Source organism: Stigmatopora argus, chromosome 17, assembly GCF_051989625.1.
Source record: "Stigmatopora argus isolate UIUO_Sarg chromosome 17, RoL_Sarg_1.0, whole genome shotgun sequence".
Lineage (NCBI taxonomy): Eukaryota > Metazoa > Chordata > Actinopteri > Syngnathiformes > Syngnathidae > Stigmatopora > Stigmatopora argus.
Window position 1 is genome coordinate 5,311,216 of NC_135403.1, and position 26,801 is coordinate 5,338,016.

Here is a 26,801-nt window from a genome sequence, read left to right on the forward strand (position 1 = left end):
TTTTAAGTATTTATTCCATTTATTTTTCTAATTTTTAAAGTGTTTATTCCCCCAGATTGTATTTATATTTTCCCCATTTTTTCCCCTAAGTTTTTCTTTTGTGTTTACACCAGTTTTTTTTTTTCTAAGTGTTTGTTCCCCATTTTTTTGTTAATCTATAACCATGTCTTCATCTGCAGGTGGAGAAAAGACTGGCCAAACCAATCAACACTTCAATATGATGGCAAGAGTTAAAATGTTTTCCTGTTAATAAAAAGACATGTATACTTTGCAAGATCTTTTATTTTGAAAGAGTTTGGAGATATGTTCTGGCATAACACCCATATTTACTTTGCAAGAGCTTTTATTTTGAAAAACTTCATAGATTGGTTCGCCCAGGCCCTCTAGCATTTTGAAAAATCAGTTTTGCCTTCATCCATTTACAAATGGACAAAGACACTCCACCGGGCACCGGGTGGATTTCTGAAAATAAAAAAAGGGGGTCAATACACAAAGTTAAGTAAAAAACCAATCGCAAGGTCTTACCTTTTATTTTGAAAAAGTTTGGAGATAGGTTCTGGCGTAATACCCCGCACCAAGAAATGGGGGGGTGCGTCAGCCTATCTGTACATAGGCAGGAAACCTTGCCCCCCCTGGGTGGAATTCTGGAAAACAAAAAAAGGGTACAATACACAAAGTTAAGTAAAAAAACAGTCGCAAGGTCTTACCTTTTATTTTGAAAAATCTTCGAGATAGGTTCTGGCTTAACACCCAGCACCTAGAAATGGGGGGGGGGGGTGCATCAGCCTATCTGTACATAGGCAGGAAACCTCATCCACCCTTGGCTGGAATTCTGGAAAACAAAAGGGATCAAGGCACAATAGATTAAGTTACATAAGAAACAGACCAGGGGCTAATTAAGTCTAAATTTGACCCCCAAAAAAACTCCTGTTTAGCTTTTCTATAAAACATCAAAAGGCAATATTAGACATACTCCTCTGATGGTCAGGTTTTCTTTTTGTCTGCTGCAGAGAGACTCAAAAATGATCTGAGTCTTTGAGGGCCCCTATCCAGTCTATTTCCATGTTTTCCTAGAACAAATCATCAGGATCTTGATCATGTGGTGGGAAATATGGAAAACATACTGGACAGGGGCCCTCAAGGACCAGAGTTTGGTGTCAATGGCTGTGGAATCTGAAGAGAAGCAAGGTACAAATTACATGAAAATAATAAATAAAATAAATACTACTTCTGCCTCGAGTTTCAGTCAATCATTTCAAATCCATTCATTCTTTAAAAAAATGACGCCTGCACTATTGTTGAATAAATGTCTCACTTAGGTTTTGTCAAAACTACATTTAAAACTAAAAATGAAAAGGTCAAAGCCCTGAGGTCTTTAAGGGGTAAAAGTATATAATTTATTCAGGTGCACAGTTCCACTACATGGCAGATTTTTTTTGTAAGTTCAGAAATATGTGAAGAGCCACATTGAAACTCAAGTGGAAGCTACTCCTTCACTTGCCACTATAGTATCTTTTTAAAATTCAATTGGGATGACCCTACTTTACGGTTTTTCATTTATCGCAGCCATGTCTGGTCTACATTAACCGCGATAATCGAGGGATTACTGTTTATTCCTTACACATCCACTAATGGCATTTGTGTGGATGACTTATCCACAGGTTTTTGCTATTAAAAACACCTAGTTAGTTAGTGTTTTCATTCAAAATTTGAATGTATCATGATTAAAAACGAGCCAATTGCCTTGAATACCGAACGCTGACGTTTAAATATTACACGGATAGAGAAAATCGGAACTATTTAAAAATGACTCACTTTGTTATGGCGTCGAGAAGATGCCCCTTTCTGGTCGTTTTGGCCACATTCTTGATGTTTCCCAGCAGTCTGTGCTCGTTGAGGGACTGAAACACACAATGGAATGATTTCTTTTTAAACAAAGAGCGATCGGTAACGCAATGTAGCCAATTTGTTTGCAAACATTTTCCTGTCTGCACACACATGGGGCTAAATCACGTCAACGAATCATGCTCTTATCACTCTTAAGACGAGAACTGGGGCTTCGAAATCCCCAAATGACAACGTACCGAATGTGCTGCATCGTCTTGTGAGAAGTTTGTCAGGCTTTCTTCGGCAAATCGTCACTTTTGAGCTGCTCTGCAGTGCACGCCAGTGTTGCCTCCTGACTCATCAGCCATTTTGGGGTTTGACGTCGGCTATTTGAACTGTGACCTCGGCCACGCCTATTAAAAATAGACACACACAAAATATAAATTGTTTTCATAATAACGTGCATTAGTCAGTGTGTGTCTGTGTGTGGGGGGCTGTAAATGCTTTTTGGTTGGACTTTAATACTTAAAAAAATACATTGTTTTCTTAATAACATGCATTAGTCAGTGGGTGGGGCGGGGCTGTAAATCAATGTTGATTGGGCTTTCATACTTAAAAAAATACATTGTTTTCATCATAACGTGCATTAGTCAGTGGGGGGAGCTGTAAATACTTTTTGGTTGGGCTTTAATCCTTTAAAATACAGGATTGCACATTATGAACATTGTGATGACATGCACTTTAGTGTTTTTTACTTCTAGACATTTAAATGATACTTGGCAGTGGTGTGCCGTCAGGGTCTTCAAGGCCTTCTCTTCTGGCCTAAGAAATATCTGAATCACAGACTAGAAAAGAAGGAGGATGGATATTGTGTACAGGTAAAAATGATTTTTGGTGAGTAAAATATGGCTATATTTCTAAATATTTCAATTGAAGGCATCGCAAGGAAAATCATATATATATATATAGTGTGTGTGCCGTCAGGGCCTTCTCTGCTGGCCTAAGAAATATCTGAATCATATATTATATTTTGTCCATCAATACTTATGAAATAATTCCAAATTGTCTGTTAGCTTCCTTTCATTGCTTTCCCGCTGGTTGCACTGCTTCCAGATGAGTTTTCATATTGAAGCATTTAACCAATCACATTTCATTCAGCCAATATTTGTTGCCAATATATATATATATATATATATATGTATATATATGTATATATATATATGTATATATGTATATATATATATGTGTATATATATATATATATATGTATATATATATATATATATATATATATATACACATGTATATATATGTGTATATGTGTTTGTGTATGTGTATACTACAATTAAACTCCAATGCACCTTTAAACTCAAAGAGGGTTGCTATAGTCTATTCATTCATTCATTTTCTGAACCACTTTTTCCTCACTAGGGTCGCAGGGGGTGCTGGAGCCTATCCCAGCTGACTTCAGGCCAGAGGCGGGGGACACCCTGAATTGGTGAGAAAAACAACCATTCATGCTCACACTCCTACCTGGGGCAATTTAGTCTAGTCAGAAAAGTATGTTATATCAAGTTAAAAGAAAAATGTTTCATATACGGCTGCAATGAAAATAACTGCTGCAGCAAAGTGAAAACTTGGAGTCTAATTATTATAGACCCCAGAGCTAAGGCAGACAAAAAGGGTTAGTTAACAGTGGCAGGAGTGTTTATTTTCAAAATGTGTGGCCTAATTACACTATTATATAAAGTGATAACTGTTTAACAAAAGAACAACAAACAGTAGTTTTGTGTGCGTAGAACACACATGAAAAGCCTGTTTTTGCCACTGCAAAACCGTCGTTAGCGACTAGAACTGTAAAATCAATGATGAAAATTAGGAAAAGATCAATGACAATTTTTTGCAAAGTGTTTTTTTTTAATTATTTATTTCTTCTTGTGTTCAAGTACGGTCCTCTCTCAGCAGGGTCATTTAAGAAGCATGGATACACAATAACACACAACTCGCACCAGAGCCTGAGCATTTTCAGGAAGGATTTCTCTTTAGTCTCGTCAGCTAGGGAAGGGCAGGGAGAGCTGCAGTTTCCACGAGCAGAGCAAGTGAACTAAAGTTCTGTTTGTACACCAAGTCTTTTTTTTTCTCTGCAAACATTGGTTGCGCTTTAGTGACACGGATATCTGCACATAAAAATTATATATTTATATTCATATATTTATAGATTTGTCATTCTATAATCAACATTTCATTCTAGTGATTTGTACCGTGGTTTGAAAAACCAGACTGGACTTTCGGTAGGAATGCCTTGTGTGGACATTGATTTGTACAGAAACCCACGCACACACAGACACACAATAGGGGCATACGCACACTACTTCACACATGCATGCATAAATACGCTCACCCGGGTTAATGTGTGTACACACAGGCCACGCATTCTGTCAACTACATGCACACAAACGCACACTCGCCCCTTTACGCGCCAACATATGCTCAATCAACATTGCGATGTACAACTAAGGGAACTTACCCACTGTTCCCAGCAATATCCAGATCAGGGGCACAGCAAAAAAAAAGGTTACAAACAGAGCAAAACATTCCAGTCTGTGTCTAAAAACTGAGACAGAATGTTCCTTTAAAGCCATCCAGAAACGATCCATGAGGGGTCAAAGTTCGACAAGTCCTTTGTCACTTTAGTACATGTTGGATTGTCCAATAGTTACTCCTGCAGAAGTGATCATTCTCCCACTAAAAGATAAGACCAAACTTCCCAAACACAAACTGTGCTTGTATGTATTCTTTTTTTTTTAGGCAGTGAAAAAGCACTTCTTGCTTAACAACGCTCCTCGTGTGCATTTCCATTTTCAACGGGTGAAGGTCGGCAAACACAAATACTGCAAAGCTGGGATTGTGCTGACATACATCTTGCTGATGAAGTCTGCGTTTTGTGTTGTTATATTACATATTTTTGTTGTATTTTTTTTTGCTTTAAAACAAATTGCGTTAAAAAAGTCCGCACGCCACATATGGATGAGATAAAATGACTTTTTGAAAAATCTAAAAAAGTAGAAAAAAAGGATGACATTCCTCTAAAATGAATTGAAAGACTTCCATAGGCAAAAAGGCAATCATGACAACAACGGAATTGCAGGGTGAAGAAGCAGTGCTACGCTTAGGTGAAGTGGAAAAGACCCAGTTTTCTCCTCAAGAATGATATGATTCCATTCTCCTTGACCTTCTGGAGAAGCCTCCTGTGAGTCATCCTATCTTGCTCTAACTGTTTTCAACAAAAGGTCAGATCAGAACGCCATCCAAGAATAAAAGCTCTAAAGTCATTTGATCTCCATTAAACGGTCACCCCTCGTCCAACTCCTCTTCTTTAGTCGTCCGAATGTGGCTTATTGTTTGCTTTCTTTCTATATTTATACTGCCCACTGCCTTCAAGGCCCTTCACTCAGTGGATCAGGACTAAGATTAAAGTAGGTGGTTGTTACAAAAAATAAAATAAAGAAAATGTTGGCATGCACATGCATTGTCACTTGACCCGACCTCATTATTTTCTTGCTTTTGTTTTGAGAGAACACAAAAAGTCCTTGTTAAGGGTCTGAAGACTACTTTGCAAACTTGATGTGTTTGGAAAAAAAACATCCCTTTCATCATTTAGATACTTTTTAACCCCTTATCATCATCATCATCGCTACTGTCATCATTAGAGACTAGTATTAGACCCACGAGTCAGGTGAGGCTGGATAGTGGCTGGTCTCGTAGTTTAGTTCGCTGTATGGCCGGGATGCTGAATAGAAGTCTACATAGTTGCCAGTGGACTTTAGGCCTAGATGCATGCGCAGGTCTTCTCGCGGGTCCCGTGGTGCTCCGGTGGTGGTGGGAGGTTGCTGGGGTTGGGCCTGAGGTTGGACTTGTGTCTGAATCTGCGGCTGGCTTGGTGGAAGCGGCGCTTGTCCCTGGTCCTCGTAATAGGCCTCGTCGAAACTCCGGCTCTGACTGTGAGGGGGAGGCTGTGGAGGCAAAGGCTGGGGAAAGGAGGGAGGAGGTGGGTAATGGTCGTAGTCTTTTAGCATGGCTGTTGATGGACTGTCCTGCAGAGGCTGGGGGACCATGGTGCAGGGTTGAACTGGAGCCTTTTTGGGGATGCAATATCAGGGAGAACAGTCGGGGATGGAGGGTTGCATTTGAGGACAGGGGGGAGGGAAGTGGAATGTGAGGTGATGGGAGAAAGAGGTTTCAGGCAGTGTTGAAAAAGAAACAGGTAGAGGGCTCATGCTGCCTATTCATTTTTTTTTACATGCAGTCCTACTGTTTTTTGGGTTAGAAAGGATGTTTCTACTGAAAACTGTCCCATGTAACTAAAATAACTTCATAAATTCATTTTTATTTATTTACTAGTTAACTGGGAACTTCTTGTCCCAAGTAAAGATTAGGCTTCTACTTTAATTACAATTATTAGACTGTTGACATTGACGCATTGCCTCGTGTAATATGTAACACATGCACAACAGTAGCTTTATGAACCATGTATTAACATGACCGGACGATTCGCCGAAAGATGTTTCGCCGACGGACGTTTCACAGACGGACAGTTCGCCGAATGGACGTTTCGCTGAAACGGGATTTGCGCGCTCGCCCCGCCCCCGGATCGTGTGTGTGTTTTTCAACCTCGGCACAAAAAACAACACAATGAAAAACATCCCCGCTTTTATTTGTTTAATAAAATAATAAATTAAACACAATTTTTTCGGCGAAACGTCCGTTCGGTGAACTGTCCGTTCGGCGAAACGTCCATTCGGCGAACTGTCCATCGGCGAAACGTCCGTCGGCAAAACGTCTTTCGCCGAATCGTCCGAGTACCCGTATTAATACCGTGATGCTTCTGTAATCTACTTAGGTTTTTACATTGTTATTATTAATATGATATACAGTGGTACCTCTATTTACAAACATCTACGTACATACAAGTTTACAAAACGCCTCATTGGGAAAATTTTCTCTCAGGAAACAAAAGAAATTCAAGTTATGAAATGCAAAGTCTAGACAATTCAAACATCCCCTGAAAGGTAAATACATTCGTAGCATCCTGTATTTTATTTTGAAATTAGAGTGATAGAGTTGCTCTTTCTTTGGCTGTCTCAAAACTTTGCTCGCCTCCCATTGGCTATCTTCCAACACCCCACTGGCCTCCCATCGACTAGGAAGGAGCTGCATCTCTCTTGATGCTTTTCGTGTGACATTAATCCTTTTTCCAAGTGCTTATTGTAACTTCATTCTTTGTTTATCAACATTTTTCATCAAAGTTATTCCCAGTGCGAGTGAAAGGAAGAAGCAGTCTGATATTAAAGTGTTCATGACTCGTACAATCTCCCAGTTTGACGACGTATGTCTTGCGCATTATGGAAAATTATGAAAAGTCGCAAAAGACAATTGCCGTTGAATCGATATTTCACAAAACGTAAGGTATTATTAAGTTGTGTGTTTATGTGCATGTTTACATATGTTTTCTCAGCTGCCAAATGTTTGCCTCTACTCTTACTCCCCTACCACAAACTTGACTCCTCCAGAATACAAAAGGGAGATGAATTGAGGTAAGGGACTAATTGCCATCTTTGAGAAGAGACGCCACAATTTAAGGCAAGGGTGTCAGACTCGGGTTGGTTCGCGGGCCGCTTTAACGTCAACTTGATTGCACGTGGGCCGGACCATTTTAGATATAATATTTAGATTTTTTTTTATATAAATGGATTAAAAGAACTTGATGAAAAGCCCTGAATATTCAGTTTTTTTATAGATCTAAAACAATGTTTATTTTAGCTTTTTAAAATATATTTACAAAATGATTTTTGAGCTAAAAACACAGAAGAAATTGATTAAAAAATTACAATTATTGATTTTAAAAGGGGGACAATCAGGAAATTTAATATACATCTATACTCTTCATTTAAATTGGATCCTAAAAGAGAAAGTCGGCACTCATGATTTACTCTCCCAGGCCACACTAAATAATGCGGCGGGCCAGATTTGGCCCCCGGGCCGCCACTTTGACACAGGTGATTTAAGGTTTTTTAAATTCAATTTAGCTATTATCTCTAAATGGGATTTGCCAAAATGAGGTCATGCTGGACATGCTTTTTGACTATTCATAGAAAAACATTTTGTTTAGGAATAATGGCTCACCTGATTTGGCTTGATATCATCACTGGCAGTCAGGTATGAGTTTCGGAACAAAGTTGACGTTCCACAGGAAACTTGAAGATAAATAGAAGTGACATTGGCTAATTATAGTGACGTCGGTGGCGTGCTACTATGTTCACAAAAATGACAAGTATTTTTATTCCATTATAATTAAATGAATCGGGACTAATAGAAATATAATAATAAATAAACAATAATAAGAATAAAAAAAAAACATCTAAGTACATTATATAATATAAAGTGTGCAAAAAAAAATGTGCATGGCTATAAAGAACAGAAATGCAACATAATGAAAGTGTATGAAAAGAAAGACCTATCACACACACTCGCACAGAAAGTCATACACACCTGCCATGCCATCTTTACGGGATGTGTGCTCGCCTTTGTTACCATGGAAACCTGCGTTGGTTGCTGTGGAATCGTAGTCCATCTTGCGTTCTTTCAGACTCATCATTTCTCTCGGAGAAGCTGGAGCGCTTGCTACACACAAAGACCCACAAAATAATGAGAACAGCATGAGATTTCACACCCCTGCCTGTCTGCATTTATGCAGGCATCCACATTTTTGGCCTTTCAAGGTGTGTATTCATTCTTCCATAATGACCATGACAGCATATAGTTTCACCTGCAAAAGGATAAAATACAAACCGCCCATTTTCATGATTAGCCATGTAAAATATGAGATGAAAACAGTTGTCTGGACATAGGAATGTTGTGAATTGTTGATCTTATCCTGACATATTTCTTACACTGTGGTAGAATTCTATTTTACCAGCAGGAATACCAACTTTTCAAGACAGCTCAATCCTTACACACATGAACGCATCACTGAAAACACATGTCCACACAATACAAACTACAATACAAAAGTTGAAACAAGTGTTTCTTCCCCAGTTTTTCTCACACACTCACTGGCTCTTTCCCTCTCTCTCTCTTTCTCTCTCGACATACACACACACAATGTAATCCCCTTATAGCATATTCAAAGTGCTTACTCAGTCCCTCTTATCTTGACACATGGGATTGCCAGAATGCTGCCTACCTGCCTGCCTACCCGAGTATCAGCGTCCTCAGTTTGCTTCGCTAAACATTTCTGTAACTACTCCACATATGTATAGTGCATTAACGCAGTGCAAGATTAGCCAAAGCGCGTGAAGGACACTCTAAAAATAGTCTGGGCAACTCAGTTCCCCTTTGCAGGTAAGTGTGCAGTTGCTCTGGTGTTGAATTCGACTGCATCATATAGGGAGGATTTATTTAGATAAAGGGAATAAGAAGCTATGAGTCAGATAATCATACACCAGTAGAAACTAGTACAAAAATACCAATACATTTGTGGCTAATTGAATTAGTAGTGGGAAGATAAGACTAAGAATTTCTGGCAAAAATGTCAAAGCCGAAGTTAACCCATATCATAGCTGATGTCACATGATAGTAATCGCACCAGCAACTATATTGATTGCAAATATAAAACAGTGTGGCTAAAATTCTGGAAAATATGTTATTCACTGGTTCAAATACTTCAAAACCCTTAACTCCACTGATACACCTACCCATGTGGAAGCAGAGACTGAAGACTTTCCTATTTCTGGGATTTAAGTATGAGCTCCACTGAGAGTGCGAGATCTTGGTTGACACACCCTTCAAAATTGTGTGGATTGGGTTGTGCATTTGAAACAGAAGGACCACACTTCTAAGAACATAGCTAGATCTATGGTCTATGTCTCTATGCGAAGAGGAGGGTATATCAGAGAGCCGAATCTAAGATTCAGGAGGAGCAGTGTTAAGTGTTTAATCGCCAAATTATGTATGACATGCACAATTTCTGACTTTAACAAGCCACAGCTGCAAATATGGTGCCTCATGTAGTTAATACTTTGCACCAAAAGATGGCAGATATCCGCCACGTCATCCTGAGCATCATTTCTGGGCGTTTGAAAACCGCTCCCCTTTGAGGGAGCAGTGGTTAAGGGTAGGTGGGAGAAAGCTACATAGCAAATTCTACGGGAAAAAATATCATGCCAAGAGGAGTTTTTACCCTTGACAAAGTACTTCATCATTAAATTGATTACTCAGATTCTGAGAAAGAATATTCAACCTCTGATGAAGATGATCAGTTGTCCAGTAAGATACAGTGAGGCTTTATCTCTAACCATTTTAAAAAGGGGTACAGGTATGAAGACCTAATAAGGGACAATTGTTCTCTTGAATTAAAATACGTCAGAGAAACATAAAATATATAATCTAGGCAATTCTATAGTTTCGCTCTGGCGGCCATTATAGGGCTAAACGACCACTAATATTTAATAGATTACACTTATTCATTTGTTTTCCGAAACGCTTATCCTCACGAGGGGCACAGGGGGTGCTGGAGTCTATCCCAGCTAACGATGGGCACCAAGCAGCGGACACCTTGACTTGGTGGCCAGCCAATGGCAGGGCACAAGGAGACGGTCAACCACACACACACACACTCACACCTAGAGGCAGTTTAGCATGTTCAACCAGCCTGGATGATGCATGATGTGGGAGGAAACCCGAATACCTAGAAAAAACCCATGCAAGACCTTGGGAGAACATGCAAACTCCACAAAGTAAGGACCAACCTGGGACTGAACCCTCCACCCCAGAACTGTGAGGCCGACATGTTAACTACTAGATCATGGGTGGCCAAGTCCGGTCCTCGAGAGCCCCTATCCAGTCAGTTTTCCATATCTCCCTCCTCTACCACACCTGAATCAAATGATCAATTCATCAGCAAGCTGTCCAGAAGCATCATACCGATCTCAATGATTTGATTCAGGTGTGTTGGTGGAGGGAGACATGGAAAACAGACTGGATAGGGGGTCAAGGACCGGAGTTGGCCACCCCTGCACGAGACCATTGGGCCACCAGATTAAATTTCATCTAAAATGAATAGTACATTGTAGATGCAACGAGCGGCTGGGCGGACGAGTGGTTAGCGCGTCGGCCTCACAGTGGGGCACATGGGTTCAAATCCAGGTCGGTCCACCTGTGCGGAGTTTGCATGTTCTGCGTGGGTTTTCTCCGGGTACTCCGGTTCCTCCCACATTTCAAAGACATGCATGGTAGGCTGATTAGACTCTAAATTGCCCCTAGGTATTAGTGTGAGCGTGAATGGTTGTTTGTCTCCTTGTGCCCTGCGATTGGCTGGCTACCAGTTCACGGTGTCCCCTGCCTCTGGCCCAAAGTCAGCTGGGAGAGGCTCCAGCACCCCCTGCGACCCTAGAGAGGATAGAGAGGTTCAGAAAATGAGATGAGATAGTAGATGTGCATGTGCAAGTACATGGGGGAAGTATTTGGGATGAAAGGATAATTCTATCCTTCATTTTGACCTACAGAGGCCGCCATGTTTTATGCACGCTAAGGGTGATGACACAATTAGGTTGCTCTTGGTAGAATAGCTGTGCTCAATACTGGCGAAGTAAAATACCAAATTGTGCTGCTTTTGGATGCCCTTTCCAGTCAAAAGGTGAGTGATGTGAGTCCACACAGCTTTCCAGCTGACAAAGAGATGAGAAAGGAGTGGGAAAATGCTGTGGATGGACATATATAACTTACCCAGATTCACGGCAGTGTTCTTGACATTTTTCTCCTGACGCATTTGAGGCTTTTAGCCCAACAGAAATTGCGAAAGAGCTCACCGGAGCGGGTGGATATAAGCAGAGACTAAAACAAAATGCTGTTCTGACTATTTTCCATCACAACAAGCCTCAATGCCCTCAGAGATTGAGTGAAATGCATGGAAAAAAAAACGCCAAAGACAAACGATGCAGGACGCCAGTTTAATACATTCTTTCATTATCCATACTGCACATTCTCAAGGGTTGCTGGAGCCTATCATTGTGGACTTTGGGCGAAAGGCAGACTACACCTTAGACTGGTCGCCGGTCAGCCATAGGGCACACAGAGACACAGACAACCGTTTGCACGCAGTCATACCACCCCGAGCGGGAAGTGATCCCATGCTTGTCTGCACCGAAGTTAGGCGAGTGAACCCCTACGGCCTAAACCATCAGGTAGCTGTTTAATACATGATACTCTTTATTCAAAACATATCAAATGTAAAGTAGGAACACTAAATGGTTCAGGCAACTCTTAAATTGCTCCTAGCTGACAGGCACGATGATCATTATTCTGGATAGTGCTTTATGTCACAATGGTGACCCAGTTCCGATTCGGTAAGGCAACACTCTTCTGGTCGTGGAGGCTGACGATGGCAGGCGTCCTCGTTTGAGCAAACGGCATCATAGTTTTCGTGTCCTATGAAGCATGGGATATCTGCACAAATGATCATGCTGCCATGTTTTATTGTACAGAGGTACCTCGACATACGAGTGCCCCGACATACGAGCAATTTGAGATACGAGTAAAATTTCGGGCAAATATTTATCTTGAGATACGAGACAGATTTTGATATACGAGCATACAGCGGACGCGAGAGGCTGCTCATAAGAACATCATGGCCACTGTCTTTCTGGTCGCAACTCTCTCATGTAATGTCTCTACGAGCACTGGGCGGAGCGTTGCATTTTTTCAGTTTTTTTCCCCGTTAGTCAGTGCGATTGGTGGAGCGATCGCTAATACAGACGCTCCCCTACTTACGAACGAGTTAGGTTCCGAGCGATTGTTCATAAGTTGAATTTGTTTGTAAGTTGATTCAGTGCTATATTTTGTATTATAATTTATGTTTAAGGCCTATATAAGTATATTGAAGGTTTATATAAGTGCATTTGTATGTTTAAGGCTTGTATAAGTAACACGCATTGGTTTGTACTGAAAAAACATTTAATAAAATGGAGAGAATATGTACAGTACTGTATAGAGAGAGAGAGAGATTTATGTATTAGAAACTGGCCGAAAGAAGCGATCTAACGACGATTGCACAGTTTTCTTCTTTTTTTCATCATAAATGATGCGGTAGCACTGTATGGCATCATTCAATTAATTTGCAAACTTTGTGCAACGTTCAATATTTGGGTCCTGCTGCTCGATCTTTCTGTTTATAAATGGTACTGACGGTCGAACGATTCAAGTTGTATGCCCGTGAAACACTAACCACTCTCACGCGCATCAAGCTTCGTTATTATTGCCACTCGTTTCAAATGAAATGGCTTGCCTCTTCCTTGCAACTCCCTCAATAGAAGCCTTTCACTTTTTACCAACCATATTCAATAATGGATGCATGAGATATTTAATGATACAAATGAAAAAGGTTCTTTGCCCACTGGAGATACGTTCACGCACTTCCGCATTGCAACGAAGAAGGTAGATGCTGGGTGAGCTGAGCCCTCACAGCGCCAGCCGTATTAGCGGCGGAAAGAAGCACTACGCGGAAAAAAATACAAAATCGAACTTACGAACATTTTTCGACATAAACGCAATTTGCAGACATGTTCGTATGTACCGTTGTTCGTAAGTCGTATGTTCGTAAGTAGGGGAGCGTCTGTACGAGAGTATATACTACTTCTCGTTGGCAAGTGGTCATGCGTTATCCTATTGTGAGGACATTTGTGTGCATCATTTTGGGAATATTTTGAAGGGAATACAAAAGCAAACATCTAGGTTGCATCTGAAAGTCAGGGTGGAGGCAGGGGAAATAGAGCCAACCGGGGAGAAGGTATCAAAATTTAAAACAAAATTAGAATTAAGTTTAGTGTAAGGTTAGATTAAACTTATTTTGAGTGTGTCTGCATCACAATTCAAGTTCATTTAAATGTGCGTCTCTCTCCCCTCCGCGAAATCCGTCTAATTTTAATAATATTTGACACATTTTAGTAGTATGAAACCACTAGTTATTTGTTACTTTGTTAATAGATGGCGAATTAGAACAAATAAAAATGTTTTTCCAATCCAATATCATGTTTTTGGTGTTTTTTCAGAGATTTGGAACGAATTAATTTGTTTTTAGTTCATTTCTATGGGAAACGTTCGTTTGAGTTACGAGAAAATCGACATACGAGATCAGTCCCAGAAGGCATTAAGCTTGTATCTCGAGGTACCACTGTACGTCACTAGCCAGAGTGCACGTTGTGACGTCAACCACAAAGGCAACAAACTATAGTTAAACAGATTTTTCAATCCTTATAAAAATGAAAAGAATAAGGTGTTTTATAGAAAATTCTTATAACTGATACTAACACTAAAACTATGTTTTAAGAACTAAAAATCCTTGGGTTTTCAGTTAAGTTAAAGTCGCTGTTTGAAAAAGTGATATCAAAACTTTTTTTTAAAACTATGGTGCCTAGAGTTAAACATTATTAAAACTGTGTCTGTGTTGTTAATAAAGCTTTTATATAGAAATAAATTGCCCAACTTTAAAGCTTTTTAAATTGGATTTGAATGTTTGAAATTAAAATCAATGGGGATTTTGTCTTTGCAATTGTTACAATGTGTCAATCACAATGTGAGATAACTACTATACAGTCTGCACAATTTGTCAATCTGCTTGAATAAACATTCAACCATTGTACAAGATGAACAATTGTCTTCTTTTCCTGTGAGAGAATCCAAGAACAGGGAACAAAAATTCCTTTGTTCTCCTTGGCATTTCTCCTGTATCATGATGACAGCAAGGCAAAACTACGCAAATAGGATAAGTGTTTTTTTAAAGAGAATATAAGAGCCTGTATGAGTTCTCTTTATCTCTTTGAATACAAAAGGACTCCCTATTACAATCACAGTGCTATGTGTTTGACATCCAAAAGCAAAAAGAGCACTCATCGCCCTTATCTGCGCCCCAATGTTTAAGAATAGATTGTATTGTATGCACACAAGAGCAATGGCAGGACACCTTAATCACCGAGTACAAAAATGGTTTTAAATTAAAAAAAAACCTTACAAAGAAGCATATTGGAGGGATCAAAAGATCTCCATAAAAACTGCTCACTCTGTCAGTTTTAGCCACAAAACAATGTACCTAAGTCTAAGATTTTATGGATGGATTTCATGACAGTGTGGCACAGTTAGCAGCGCACAGTGACTGAAAAGACAGCAGTTCAAATACTGGCTTCAACTTTTCACTGTTGAAGTGTCCTTGGGAAAGACAGTGGAGCCAATGTTGCTCCTGCTAGGCATGGCAGTGCTCTTCATGGCAGCAAATCAATACTGCAGATGTGTGCATGAATGGGTGAATGTGAGCCTTTAAAGCAGTTAGGTTTCACTTCCTTTGGGGTTTATTTATTCATTCATTCAATTTCCAAACCATTTATCCTCTCCAGAGTTGCAGGGGGTGCTGGAGCCTATCCCAACTAACTACGGGCACCAGGCGGTGGACACCCTGAATTGATGGCCAGCCGGAGTATTCAGAAATGGTTTATTTAGGCTATTACAGTGGTACCCTCGACATACGATCTTAATCCGTTCCGGGACTGAGATCGTATGTCGAGCTTTTCGTATGTCGAGCTTTTCGTAACTTGAGCGGACGTTTCCCATTGAAATGAACTAAAAACAAATTAATTCGTTCCAACCCTCTGAAAAAACACCGAACAGGATATTGGATTGGAAAAAATGTTTTATTTCTTCTAATTCGCCATCTATTAACAAAGTAGCACATAACTAGTGGTTTAATAGTAATAAAATGTGTTTAATAGAAGTAAAATTAGACGCATTTCGCGGAGGGTGGAGACAACGACATACACGGAGGCGGAGGTGTTCGGGGGGACTTTATCCACAGCACTCGTAAACAAACTTTTTTTTTTAGATTAACTTGGATTAATATATACAGACACTCAAACATACGTTTAATGTAACTTTACACAAAACTGAATTCAAATTTTGTTTTAATCTTTTTTTAACTTCGTTTTCCGTGTTAGCGGTTTGCCACGCCTCCACCCTCACGTTTGCTATCGATGGGCTGTTTGCTGTTGTATTTCCTTCAAAATATTCCGAAAATGATGCACACAAATGTCCTCACAATAGGATAACGCACGACCACTTGCCAACGAGAAGTACAGTCTTGAATGAGCGATCGCGGGAGCTAAGGCTAAGGACAGAATAACAGGAAATGTAATAGCTGAGTTTACCCACGTATTGATTGTGGGTAATGAAGTTTTATTCTGAGAAAGGGTGCCATTGCCTATGGGTGTTGTGTGCACGAGCATACTTCATTACCCAGAAAGCCCTCTTTTTGCCCGCGCATGCGCGTTGTGCGTTTCCTGGTCGAAACTCGTCTGAATAAATTGTTCAGTGCTCGTAGATATCTATTATACACAAAAGAGATGCGGCAAAAAAGACAGTGCGCTACAAAGATAAACAGCCTCCCATGTAATGGCCACCTGGCTTGGTCGCATCTCGAAATTTTGATCGTATCGCGGGCGAATTATTCGATCGAAATTTTCGTCGTACCACGAGCTGATTGTAGGTTGAGGTACCACTGTATTATCATAATTTTTTTAATTCTTGGCTTTTTCCTTTTGTGTAACTAGTCCACTACCAATTGACTTCCCCTGTTGTTGCGTCTCGTCACCTACCTGTTCCTCATTCCCCGTCAAATCCTGTCTGTCTATTTGCTCTTTGTCAGTGTCTGTCCTTGTTCAGATCGCTTATATTTTGAATGCCTTTGCCATGCACATGTCCAGGTCTCAGCATGCTCCCCGTGCCCCTTGTGTTTTCCCCGGGTAAGTGTGGTTTTGCTCTTTGTAGTTCCCTTGTCACTTCCCCTGAGGTTTGTATACCGGCTATTTTTAGTGAAGTTTTTTCAACAACAAAAAAAACTCCCCCTTACCGGGTCTGCCTTCCCTGCATTTGGGTCCAACTCATCTCACCACTTGCGTACCTAACAAAAGCTCTTTGTGCACTGTAATGGTCTAAATAGGAAGTCTCCAAACCGGTGGCAGGGCCATCTTCATCCTTATACTACTCATATTAACGCTCAGTAAAATAGCTCGGTCACCACGTGACTGAGAATCTGAGAACAGCACAGAAGCAGCCTACCAAAAAGGCTCATGCGGCTTGCAGCCCCAAAGTAAAAACGAAATGAATGTTCATACTTTCATTTTTCTTTTTTTGCATGTAATATATCATTTGACACCCCTGAGGTGGATTCCATTAGGGTGGGCGCTGTGACCTAACACCCGCAGAGTTGTTGCCATCTCCTCTGGTTACTGTGACAATCTAGCTGGGAGGCTTGTTCTATCAGTTCTAAACACAGCAGGACCCCCTCGGCGGCCAGGGTGGACGCAAAGGTCTCTTTTTCTCCCTCAGTCTCCTTGCCATCGACTGACAGCTTTGCTCCAAACTGTTCTTTTCCCCCAATCCCTCAACCCCGCCTCCCCCAACACACTCTTTCACTCCATCATTATTCCCTCCCCTTTTATCCATCTCTAAGGGGCGAAGTCAAGAAGCATATGCAGGCAGGAGATACTGATATTCACATTCATGTGTGCAATCATAGGAAAAAACGACGGGAGAGAAGGATTACAGAAAAAAAACTAGGAAGTGGAGGAGAGGTGAATAGATGAGACATTATTCCCTCAAAAAAAAACACACACACACACACACACACAAACACAAACAAGATGAACATTTCAATGTCACTCTCCAAGGTCAAGTCCTCACCCTTAAATTAACACTACTCTAATACCTCATTCTTTTCACACATTCTTCACACACAAACATGCATGAATACACCCATAGCTCCCTGGCTGGGTCCTTAAAGACCCTGCTAAGCTGGAGGGAAGGAAAAGTACTTTTCTGCTTCATCAGCCTGCTAAGCTTGATAGCGTGAAAGCACAGCTAAAGGCTCCTTGACGACGGATGCTAACAGCTAATGCACACTTTGCAAAGCATGAAGGCGGCCACTGGGCTCAAGCTAAGGGGTTAACGATAATCATGCTTAAAGTCCATGGGTGGCAAGCGCAAATTATAGTAGTCACCCCAGATGTCAGCAGACTGAACACTAAATGCTCAATGCTTCAACAATATTTGTGTCAAGCGCAGTCCAATCTAGGTCATTTAACATTTGTTATAAAAATGTCTTGTGAACTACAATTAATATATTAGAATACAGACGCTCCCCTACTTACGAACATTCGAGTTACGAACAACGGTACATACAAACATGTCTGCGCATATGGCATATGTCGAAAAATGTTCGGAAAGAGATGCTGTAAGTTAGATTTTGTATTGCGCCATTTTCCGAGTGGTGCTTCTTTCCGCCGCCAATACCGACGCCTGGCGCTGTGAGAGCTCACCCAGCGTCCACCTTCCTCTGCCCAGTTCGTTGCAGTGCGTAAGTGTGTGAACGTATCTCCAGTGTGCAAAGAACTTTTTTCATTTTTATCATGAAATATCTCGTGCATCCATTATTCAATATGGTTGGTGAAAAGCGAAAGGCTTCTAGTGAGGGTGGTAGTGCAAGGAAGAGGCAAGCCATTTCATTTGAAACAAAAGTGGCAATAATAAAGAAGCTTGATGCGGGTGAGAAAATGGTGAGCGTTGCACGGGCATACAACTTGAATCGTTCGACCGTCGGTACCATTTATAAACAGAAAGATCGTATAATGGAACACGTGAAAGGTGCAGTGCCGATGCAGGTTACTTATACAAGCCTTAAACATACAAATGCACTTATACAAACCTGCAATATACTCATATAGGCCTTAAACATAAATTATAATACAAAATATAGAACTCAAGCAACTTACGAACAAATTCACCTTATAAACAATCGCTTGGAACGCAACTCGTTCGTAAGTAGGGGAGCGTCTGTAAATGTAATATCCACTGTGTCCCTCTGGTGGGTTACAATAAACCACATAATTCATTCATTAAATTCCCATACCGCAAGGGTCACGGGGATGCTGGAGCCTATCCCAGCCAACATTGGGCAGTAAGCGGGGAAGACCCTTAATTGGTTGCCAGGCAATTGCGGGGAACTAAGCTAATTTAGAAGAAATGAATTTCTATTCATTAACATATATAATCCATGCTTACCCTTTAAAATTAGCAGACCAAGATGAGTCCAGGAAAAACCAAAACATTCAATCATTAGTAGCAAAGAGACTTTGAAGATTGTAAATAAATGTGAATGTGCAAATCTTTCATAGTTTTTTCTGTGAGAGCTAACTGTTATTTTCCTTTGTACAAAATTGAGTATTTAGGTAGCTCTAAGACTTTGTTTTCAGTGAAAATGAACTCTGAAAGCCTTCATTAATCTTTGCGAACAGTGTAAAATTGTCAAAGGTTAAATTTAGTTCAAATTAAATATTAAACCTAAACTCAAATGACCTCATGGGAAGAAGGACCTCAGTGGATAAAAATACTCTTGGAACAATCACGAGATGATAGCAACATCCAGGCTAAGACACACACCCAACAAATACACACTTCACCATCATTACTTAATGTTTACTCACCGGAACGGTTATTTGGGGACGTCCTTATGGGGGACACGGAGGGAGTTCGAGAAGAAGAGTATGGTCTCTGCCGGTCTCGTTCAATTGTGGAGGCGGACCCCACAAAGTGATACTGGGAGTATCCATCCTAGAGAAACAAACACCAGAGGTGACTTTGATTATTAGAAGAAATAAAGCACAGTACTAAAGATACAGTACAGACTGTGTATGTGTATTCATTACAGTATTCATAAAAAAAGATATACAATAAAAGGAATATTGTAACAATAACTAAAATAATGTGGGCTTGATAGCTTATTCATTGCATGATATAGATCAAAATATTATCATATTAATTTAGGTTAGACCAGAAGCAATGTAGAACAATGAGGAAATGCTAAATTGTCAATTAATTCAAGACTATTGTCCTTTTTTCCTCTAGCATTGGCTGTCTGCTCCAAATGATCATTTGTGGCAAAAATAATTTCTTTCACTCTATATAAAACTAGAAATATATATGTATTCTGAAAACTGAACGGGGTAGCCACAACATAAGTGGGCAAGACAAATGAAAATATTTGCATCGAGGCTGAGCATCAATCGTTTTATTACTTTACTGGCGGCGACATTTTAACACAACAAGTCGGCGCACATAATTACTGCGGAGCCAATAGCTTTTCTTTCTGTGTGTGTGTGTATTGGTTCAGCAGTGATTGGAGCAACGCCTTTTGAAAAATGGATTATAATAGTCTGCAACAATCACAGAGCTGGAACCCAATTCAATTTAGCATTACGATAATTGGCTACCTCTGAATACAAACCAAAGGCAAATGATAAAAATATAAATGGAGATGTGCTCCATCATTGCTTGGCTGTCCAGAGGGCATGAGCTTAGCAGTGCGTGCAGGTGTGCATGCATTGCAAATGGAGGTGGTGGTATCGGGGTGAACCGTTTAAGTGGAATAGCTAGAGAGGGGAAAGAGGAGGAAATACTACATGAGGCTGAAAAAAGGGAGGACAAGTGAGACAAAAGATGACAGGAAGTAATGAGAGCGAAGAGCGTAATGAGCGAGCCAAGTAGAGATACAAAAATGAAGGATCAAGAAGTAGGCTGTGTCCTCTCTTGACTTTCCCGCCACGGCAATGAAAATGAAAAGAAGGTGGAACCTATTGCCTAAAAAGCAAGATCAATTCCAGCCATCTATACTGCAACCTTTTATCCATCAGCTTACTCTTCCTCCGTTCCAACACAAATTGCATTATAAGACATGTAACCTCCTGATGGTACATGCCGCCACCCCTCAATTGGACACTGTCAAAGTGTCATGTTGCTCAAATGAACACAGTTGCTGAGTATTGAATAATGAATAAATTTCGCAGTGAGTGATGGGAGCAATCTGCTGTTGTGGATGCAGATCGTTCATCGGATCCTCAAATTGAGCTGCAACGGGTCTTTAAGGGTGCGTAAGAGGAAACTGAAGAAAAGATACACATTGAACTGATTCAATTCACAAGATTGATCATCAAACAGAATAAGTGGAATTATCTTGGATCAAATCTCCACTGGAAAATTCCTGTGGGGAGTTGGCAATTGACGATTTATTGGCAAAAAAAAGGAAAAATAATACTTAGCTTGTGTATACTAAAATGTAAAAACTGTGAATACAAAGTAATAATGAAAAAAAACAGGCCTGTTCGGTTATCCTAAGGTAGTAAATACAAGTGTGTTCTTTGGTGTGAATGTGAACATGGAAGTCTACATATGTCCTGTCGTGTACAGTCGATTGGTCGCGGTCTTTTGGTCGCGGTCTTTTGGTCGCGGTCTTTTGGTCGCGGTCTTTCGGTCGCCCGGACCGCGACAACGGGCGACCAAAAAAACGGCGACAAAACAAGGTAAAACAACACGGTCTACGCATCAGTAAAAGCCAACAATGGCCATGAGCAGTTTCACTGAGCCGACGTGTGAGTGTATAAGAGTTTGTATGTACATGTGTTGTCCCTTTAAGAAGGTACGTCAGTCAGGGTCTTAACAAGTTCTCCAACAATAAAAGTCCGCAAAATTTGGAGTTTTTCTTTAGCCTAATAATTACTAGGGCATTAAGTATGACTAAATAGTAATTCACAGTTTGTATTTAGGGAATTTGAGCAACGATTTAAATGGTAATTATCAATAACCTTCCGGGAGACCAAAAGACCGGCGATCAAAAGATCGGTGACCAAAAGACCGGCGACCAATCGACCGTGTACCATGTCCTGTGAGGTGTAGTTAGCATTTTGGCCAAACTCAGCTGTGATTAAAACCAAACAAGAGCTAATGAAAATGGATGGGTGGATAAAGTGGTGTAGCCCAAAGCGGTTTGTTTTTTTCTTTGTGTTTCAAAGTTCGGCAGCAAGTGCGGAAAAGCTGTTAAGAAGTCTCCAGTATATGCCAATGCCCATTCACTTCCAAATGATGGCTGCCAGCCTTACCAGCCAAAGTGGCTTGGACGTATATCACTTTCAATAGTATCGAGTGAGGAGACACATTTTTATTTCAAATGGATTCACTCCATTTACAGGAACATCACATGCAAAAATCTCACACAAATAACACATGCAAAATCAGGCTCTGTCAAATGACACTAACCCACAGTGTCAATTACAAAAGGCTGGACCACATTGAGAATATGCCACGTGCCAGGCGTAACATCTCTCCGTCCATAAAACCCAACTTTCAAGCACTTTTAAGTGATTTGTGTAAAATTTGCAGGATATTTACCAGCATGTGTGTGAGAGAGCGATAGAGAGAGCATGCCTGATTAAGAGCCACAGCTAAATCTTTTATCATGAAATGAGGCAAACTGTAAAATGCACCGTAAAAATTGAGTCTTTTGTGCATTTATATGTGGGATCATTAAATCCTGTTGGTCCAATCAAGAAAATGTTGTAAATCTGTTTTTTTCTTGTCAGCCCCTGACTGAACAATACTGAACATTTGTTGTTGGAATGGATAACCAACTAGGGTCATTGCTCCAAAGAAGTAAAGCTGGAGCGTAAACATAGAATGAGGACATAGAAATCGTAGAAACCAAATGAATTCGGGTACAAGCGGAGTTTGAAAGCACACTGGAGACTTCTATACATGATTTATCAGTAAGGCAAGCACCAGTGTTGCTAGAAACAGATTTAAGCTTTGGTTTATTAATGACTGCTGCACCACTGATCTTCCAAGTCATCTCAGATATGTACTCTCCTTACGCATTTGCTGTTTATTTATGGGCCCTCATCCAACTAATATCCACAGCTTCTGCTGTTCTACTCCTTGCTGAAGGAAGTGATAAACTTTACTTAGTCCTCGTAACTGTTGCTTGAAAAAAATAAATTGGACGACAAACATACACAAACTGTACATAGATGTACTCAGAGGAAACTTTAAAAAACAAATCTCAAAAGACTGAATATGAGGAATAAACTAATAGACTTATTAATGAGCCACTACATTTGATGATAGGAGGGATTTGGGAAATTAATGGCTCACTGTATGTTTCTACTGCAGCCCTATTCAGATTTCTTAAAACATATGCAACCCATATCTAATTTTTCACACAATGTTAACAGTCAAATTCCAATATGTTTAAATTGGTACCCAGCCTCTTTCGTATCTATATATAAAATGCCTATGTTTGTGATGCGTCAGTAGTTTCAATGCTCATCCATACACATCGAACGAGACGTCAATAATAGGAAAAAACTCTTGTTTTGTTCGACAAAACCACTTACATGTGAAGCTATGAGGTTGAAAAAGATGCTAACTCCAGTAACATAAAATCCTTGTAATTGCCGCAAAAGTATGATAACTGAGATGAAGACCCCATATTTAGTACTTTTGTTAACAATCAACACATTCATTCATTCATTTTCTGAACCGCTTTATCCTCACTAGGGGTGCTGGAGCCTATCTCAGTGGACTTTGGGCCAGAGGCGAGGGCATGGAATGTGGGAGGAAACCGGAGTACCCAGAGAAAACTCCACACAGGTGGACCGACCTAGATTTGAACCCATTACACCAGAGCTGTGAGGCGGACATGCTAACCACTCCAACACACAACACATGTTGACATATTTTGTGTTCAGGCGTCTCACTTCAAGTCGCAAAAAAACCCACACTGAATTAACAAAAACCCAAAATGTTCATCACTGTTATAAATAAATAATAATAAAAACAAAATAAAAAAATATATACATTAACAAACTTCTATACAGAAATATTCAAGTTTGCTTTTGTAAATGTATGTACAAATAAGAAAAAAACCACCACACATAATAGCTCGGAATAAACATAATAAACAGTAATGATTTTCCTGTAGAGTAATAATGGTTCATAATTCCTAGAAGAAAAAACATTGATCGTCAACAAAGGTTCAAGGAACATGCATAATTAATACTGTAAATGTGCTCTACGGCTGACTGGCAACCAGTCTTGGATGGAGTAAGCCTTTTGCCCGAACTCCACTAGGACAGGGTCCAGCATCCCCCGCAACCCTTGCGAGGATACACGGTACGGAAGATGAATGAATGGTACTGTAGATCACGGGTGCCCAACCACTGGTGGGCGCACCAGTACTAGTCCGCAAGGCATTTGGTTCCGGTCCACCAGAAAAATAAATAACGTTTTAAACCTCACGCACACGGGCACCGTCAAGAATCAAGTGTGACGATCATGAGCCAATGACACGCTGGACCTCCGGGTTGCCAGATCAGACTCCAGACCAAGAATACGGAAAATATAACCCACCTATTCTGATGGGTTCCACAACAATCTGTCAACACTGCTGCACTTGCACTCGCATACACGGTCTCATGCGTCCTACATCCTTGCTGCACCAGTTAATAGACCTTAGATTGTGTGTGCATTCAATGTGTATGATGGTAGTTTTCTTGAGGCTTCCCGAGCTTTGGGATGTTTGAAAAGTGTTACTCACAACACATTTCTGCTAAAACGACTACACCTGTTTCAGTCTTGCATTCCCTTGCTACTTGAAATGAGAAAAGTTGCATATTTCCCAGACAACAATGAAATATAAGTGTAATGTGCTATTCATAAGGCTGGCGGCACAACGTATGTCAATTTCATTGTGTATGTTAGTAGGGCCATTACACATGTTTTCTTGGTCTCTTCTGAGCTTTTGACGCTTGAAAAGTGGCTTTCATAACACTTTTTCGCCAAAAATAGAACAGCCGTTTCAATCCCTCTCTCCTACTCGAAATGAGACAAGTCGTGATGATAATAAATAAATGCCTTTGTGCTCATCATTTGTTTTCCTTTGCTGTTGTGTTGCGGTCCCCATCTCTGTCTTAGCTGTTGTAGACTTCTACCGTTACCCCTCTCCCCCGCTTATGCCTTTAGTTGTCATGCGCCCCCCCGTGCTGCAAGAAAATAGGAGAAGCTTGACCGGTCGGCGGTGAGAAAAAGGTTGAAGACCACTGCTGTAGATAGAGTATGCCTTCATGAAAGTAGTGTAATACCTTCTTGTAGAGGGAACGCAAATCCCTGTACTGCCACATGCTGCTGAGAACTTGTGAGGCCGCCTTCACCACCTTGGCAGAGTGTCTGAGAGAAGATAGCACATTGTTACTTCCCCACTGCATCATTCCAAACTGTTATACCAGTTCCCGTCAATATCACCTTGGCAAGATGTGTAGAGGTTGTCGGCTCTTTAAAAGTCCGAGAACCATTTCCCTTTTAAGTAGAGTGATTCCCCCTACATCAAATTTCCAAGAGTTAAACAGTCCCTTCCTTGTAAATACCTCCCTGGCATACATGTTGCCCTTCCGTGACCAGTTTTTTGTGCAATAACTCCAGAAGGAATCCACTCAAAAGCAATGAGAAATGCTTGCAAAATACTCAAAGTACTCTGATTGTAAATAACACCCTCCTACCTCTTAAAGATTGCAAAAATGTGCTTTAACACTGAATGTAAATTTCTTTTTTCTTTTTGAATCAGTTGATAGGTTTGGGTTTGCATCAAAACAAAAAGGCATGATATTGACCACTTGTACCTAAAACGTGATTAGGACTTGTTGCTGTATGGAATATAAATGAGCCCTAGTGTTTTTAACCTATTTTTGTTTTTAAATTACAACAGTTTTTTATTTTCCAACAGACATAGGATGCATGTATTAGCCGTACTTACTTAAGCTACAGGGCAGATTTTTTGTAGCTAGTAATGAGGATAAAAACATTTCTAGGGGTGAGGCAAAAGCTATTTTTTATTGAAGTATGGAAGGCCTTCCCATGGGTTTACCACCTGTGGGAGGGGACAAAAAGGTCGGGTGGAATGACAGTTGGGTGGAAGCCAAAGGAGGGGTTCTTGGTGGTCTGATTCCTGGTTTCCTGCAGAAACTGGCTCTTGGGATATGGAATGTTACCTCTCTGGTTGGGAAAAAGCCTGAGCTAGTGCGTGAGGTTGAGAACTTCCAGCTCAATGTAAGTCGGGCTCACCTCTAAGCACAGCTCGGTCTCTGGTACCACTCCTCAGAAGGGGGGGGTTGGACACTCTGGAGTCGCTTCCGGTGAGAGGTGTCGAGCAGGTGTGGGCATACTTATTGTCCCACTGCTAGATGCCTGTAAATTGGGTAGACTATACTCTAGTCTGGAGGAATGCTACACTCTAGTACAAGGGTGGGCAAACCGGTTCTCGAGGGCTGCTGTGGGTGCAGATTTTTTTCTGAACCGATCCAGCCCAGACAGTTTAACCAATGAGTTTTCTGCAGAAAACAATAAGCACCTGACTGCAATGCATGGATTGCACTTGTAGGACACTATATTGGTGAAAAGGTGTCTTATGGGTTGGAATGTAAACCTTCAGCCACTTTGGCCCTTTGTGGAATAATTTGCCCACTCCTGCTCTAGTCACTAGAGCAGACATGGGCAATTAATTCCACAAAGGGGTGCAGATTTTCGTTCCAACCCATGGCTCTGTAATGATGGCCTGAACAAGTTCTGTGAATGGTTTGTTCTTCTTTTTCTCTCCGCACGCTTAACAATAATGTATCGTTTAACATCTGGTTTATGTCACCGTTGGCAACACTTGACTTAGATTAGACTTTATTCATCCCATACTTGCTGGTTGCCATAGGAGCGAAGAAGAACGCCCTATTTAGTCTACTGAGCGTTTATAAATCTAGTTATTGCCATTCAAGGAGAACCAGACTGCATAAATGATAATTATCTTTACAAGAGATATGTGACAGTGTATTGTGTATTGTAGGTGTCAGTCTATTGTACATATTGTAATAAAATAGAGTCAAAGGATGTGCATATTTTATCTAGTACTTTTGGATAAACTTGAACTCTTTACTCCCCCCTCAGTTATTTTAAATGATTTGGAAATAGTCATTTAAGCTCAAGCCTATCCCAGCTGATTTTAGCGAAAG

The 26,801-nt window shown here is 40.5% G+C and overlaps 1 protein-coding gene and 1 long non-coding RNA gene across 3 annotated transcripts in view; one reads left to right on the forward strand and one right to left on the reverse strand.

Annotated features, from left to right (window-relative positions):
• The window catches only part of LOC144091611 (uncharacterized), a 2,178-nt gene extending 1,904 nt beyond the window's left edge, over nt 1-274 (forward strand). For both annotated transcript variants that reach the window (XR_013305773.1, XR_013305774.1), the window contains one exon: nt 180-274. This is a non-coding gene — a long non-coding RNA (uncharacterized LOC144091611). The remainder of the gene's footprint in view (nt 1-179) is intronic.
• ctnnd2a (catenin (cadherin-associated protein), delta 2a) overlaps nt 265-26,801 on the reverse strand; it is a 227,923-nt gene continuing 201,386 nt past the window's right edge. Inside the window, exons 21-30 of the mRNA XM_077624096.1 lie at nt 24,891-24,975; nt 19,407-19,533; nt 8,377-8,508; nt 8,011-8,081; nt 4,355-5,963; nt 2,085-2,240; nt 1,816-1,901; nt 708-832; nt 526-644; nt 265-462 (exon numbers count right to left, since the gene is read on the reverse strand). Of these exons, the coding sequence (XP_077480222.1) occupies nt 5,547-5,963; nt 8,011-8,081; nt 8,377-8,508; nt 19,407-19,533; nt 24,891-24,975 (832 nt within the window). The 3' untranslated portion in view covers nt 265-462; nt 526-644; nt 708-832; ... (1 more) ...; nt 2,085-2,240; nt 4,355-5,546. The remainder of the gene's footprint in view (nt 463-525; nt 645-707; nt 833-1,815; nt 1,902-2,084; nt 2,241-4,354; nt 5,964-8,010; nt 8,082-8,376; nt 8,509-19,406; nt 19,534-24,890; nt 24,976-26,801) is intronic.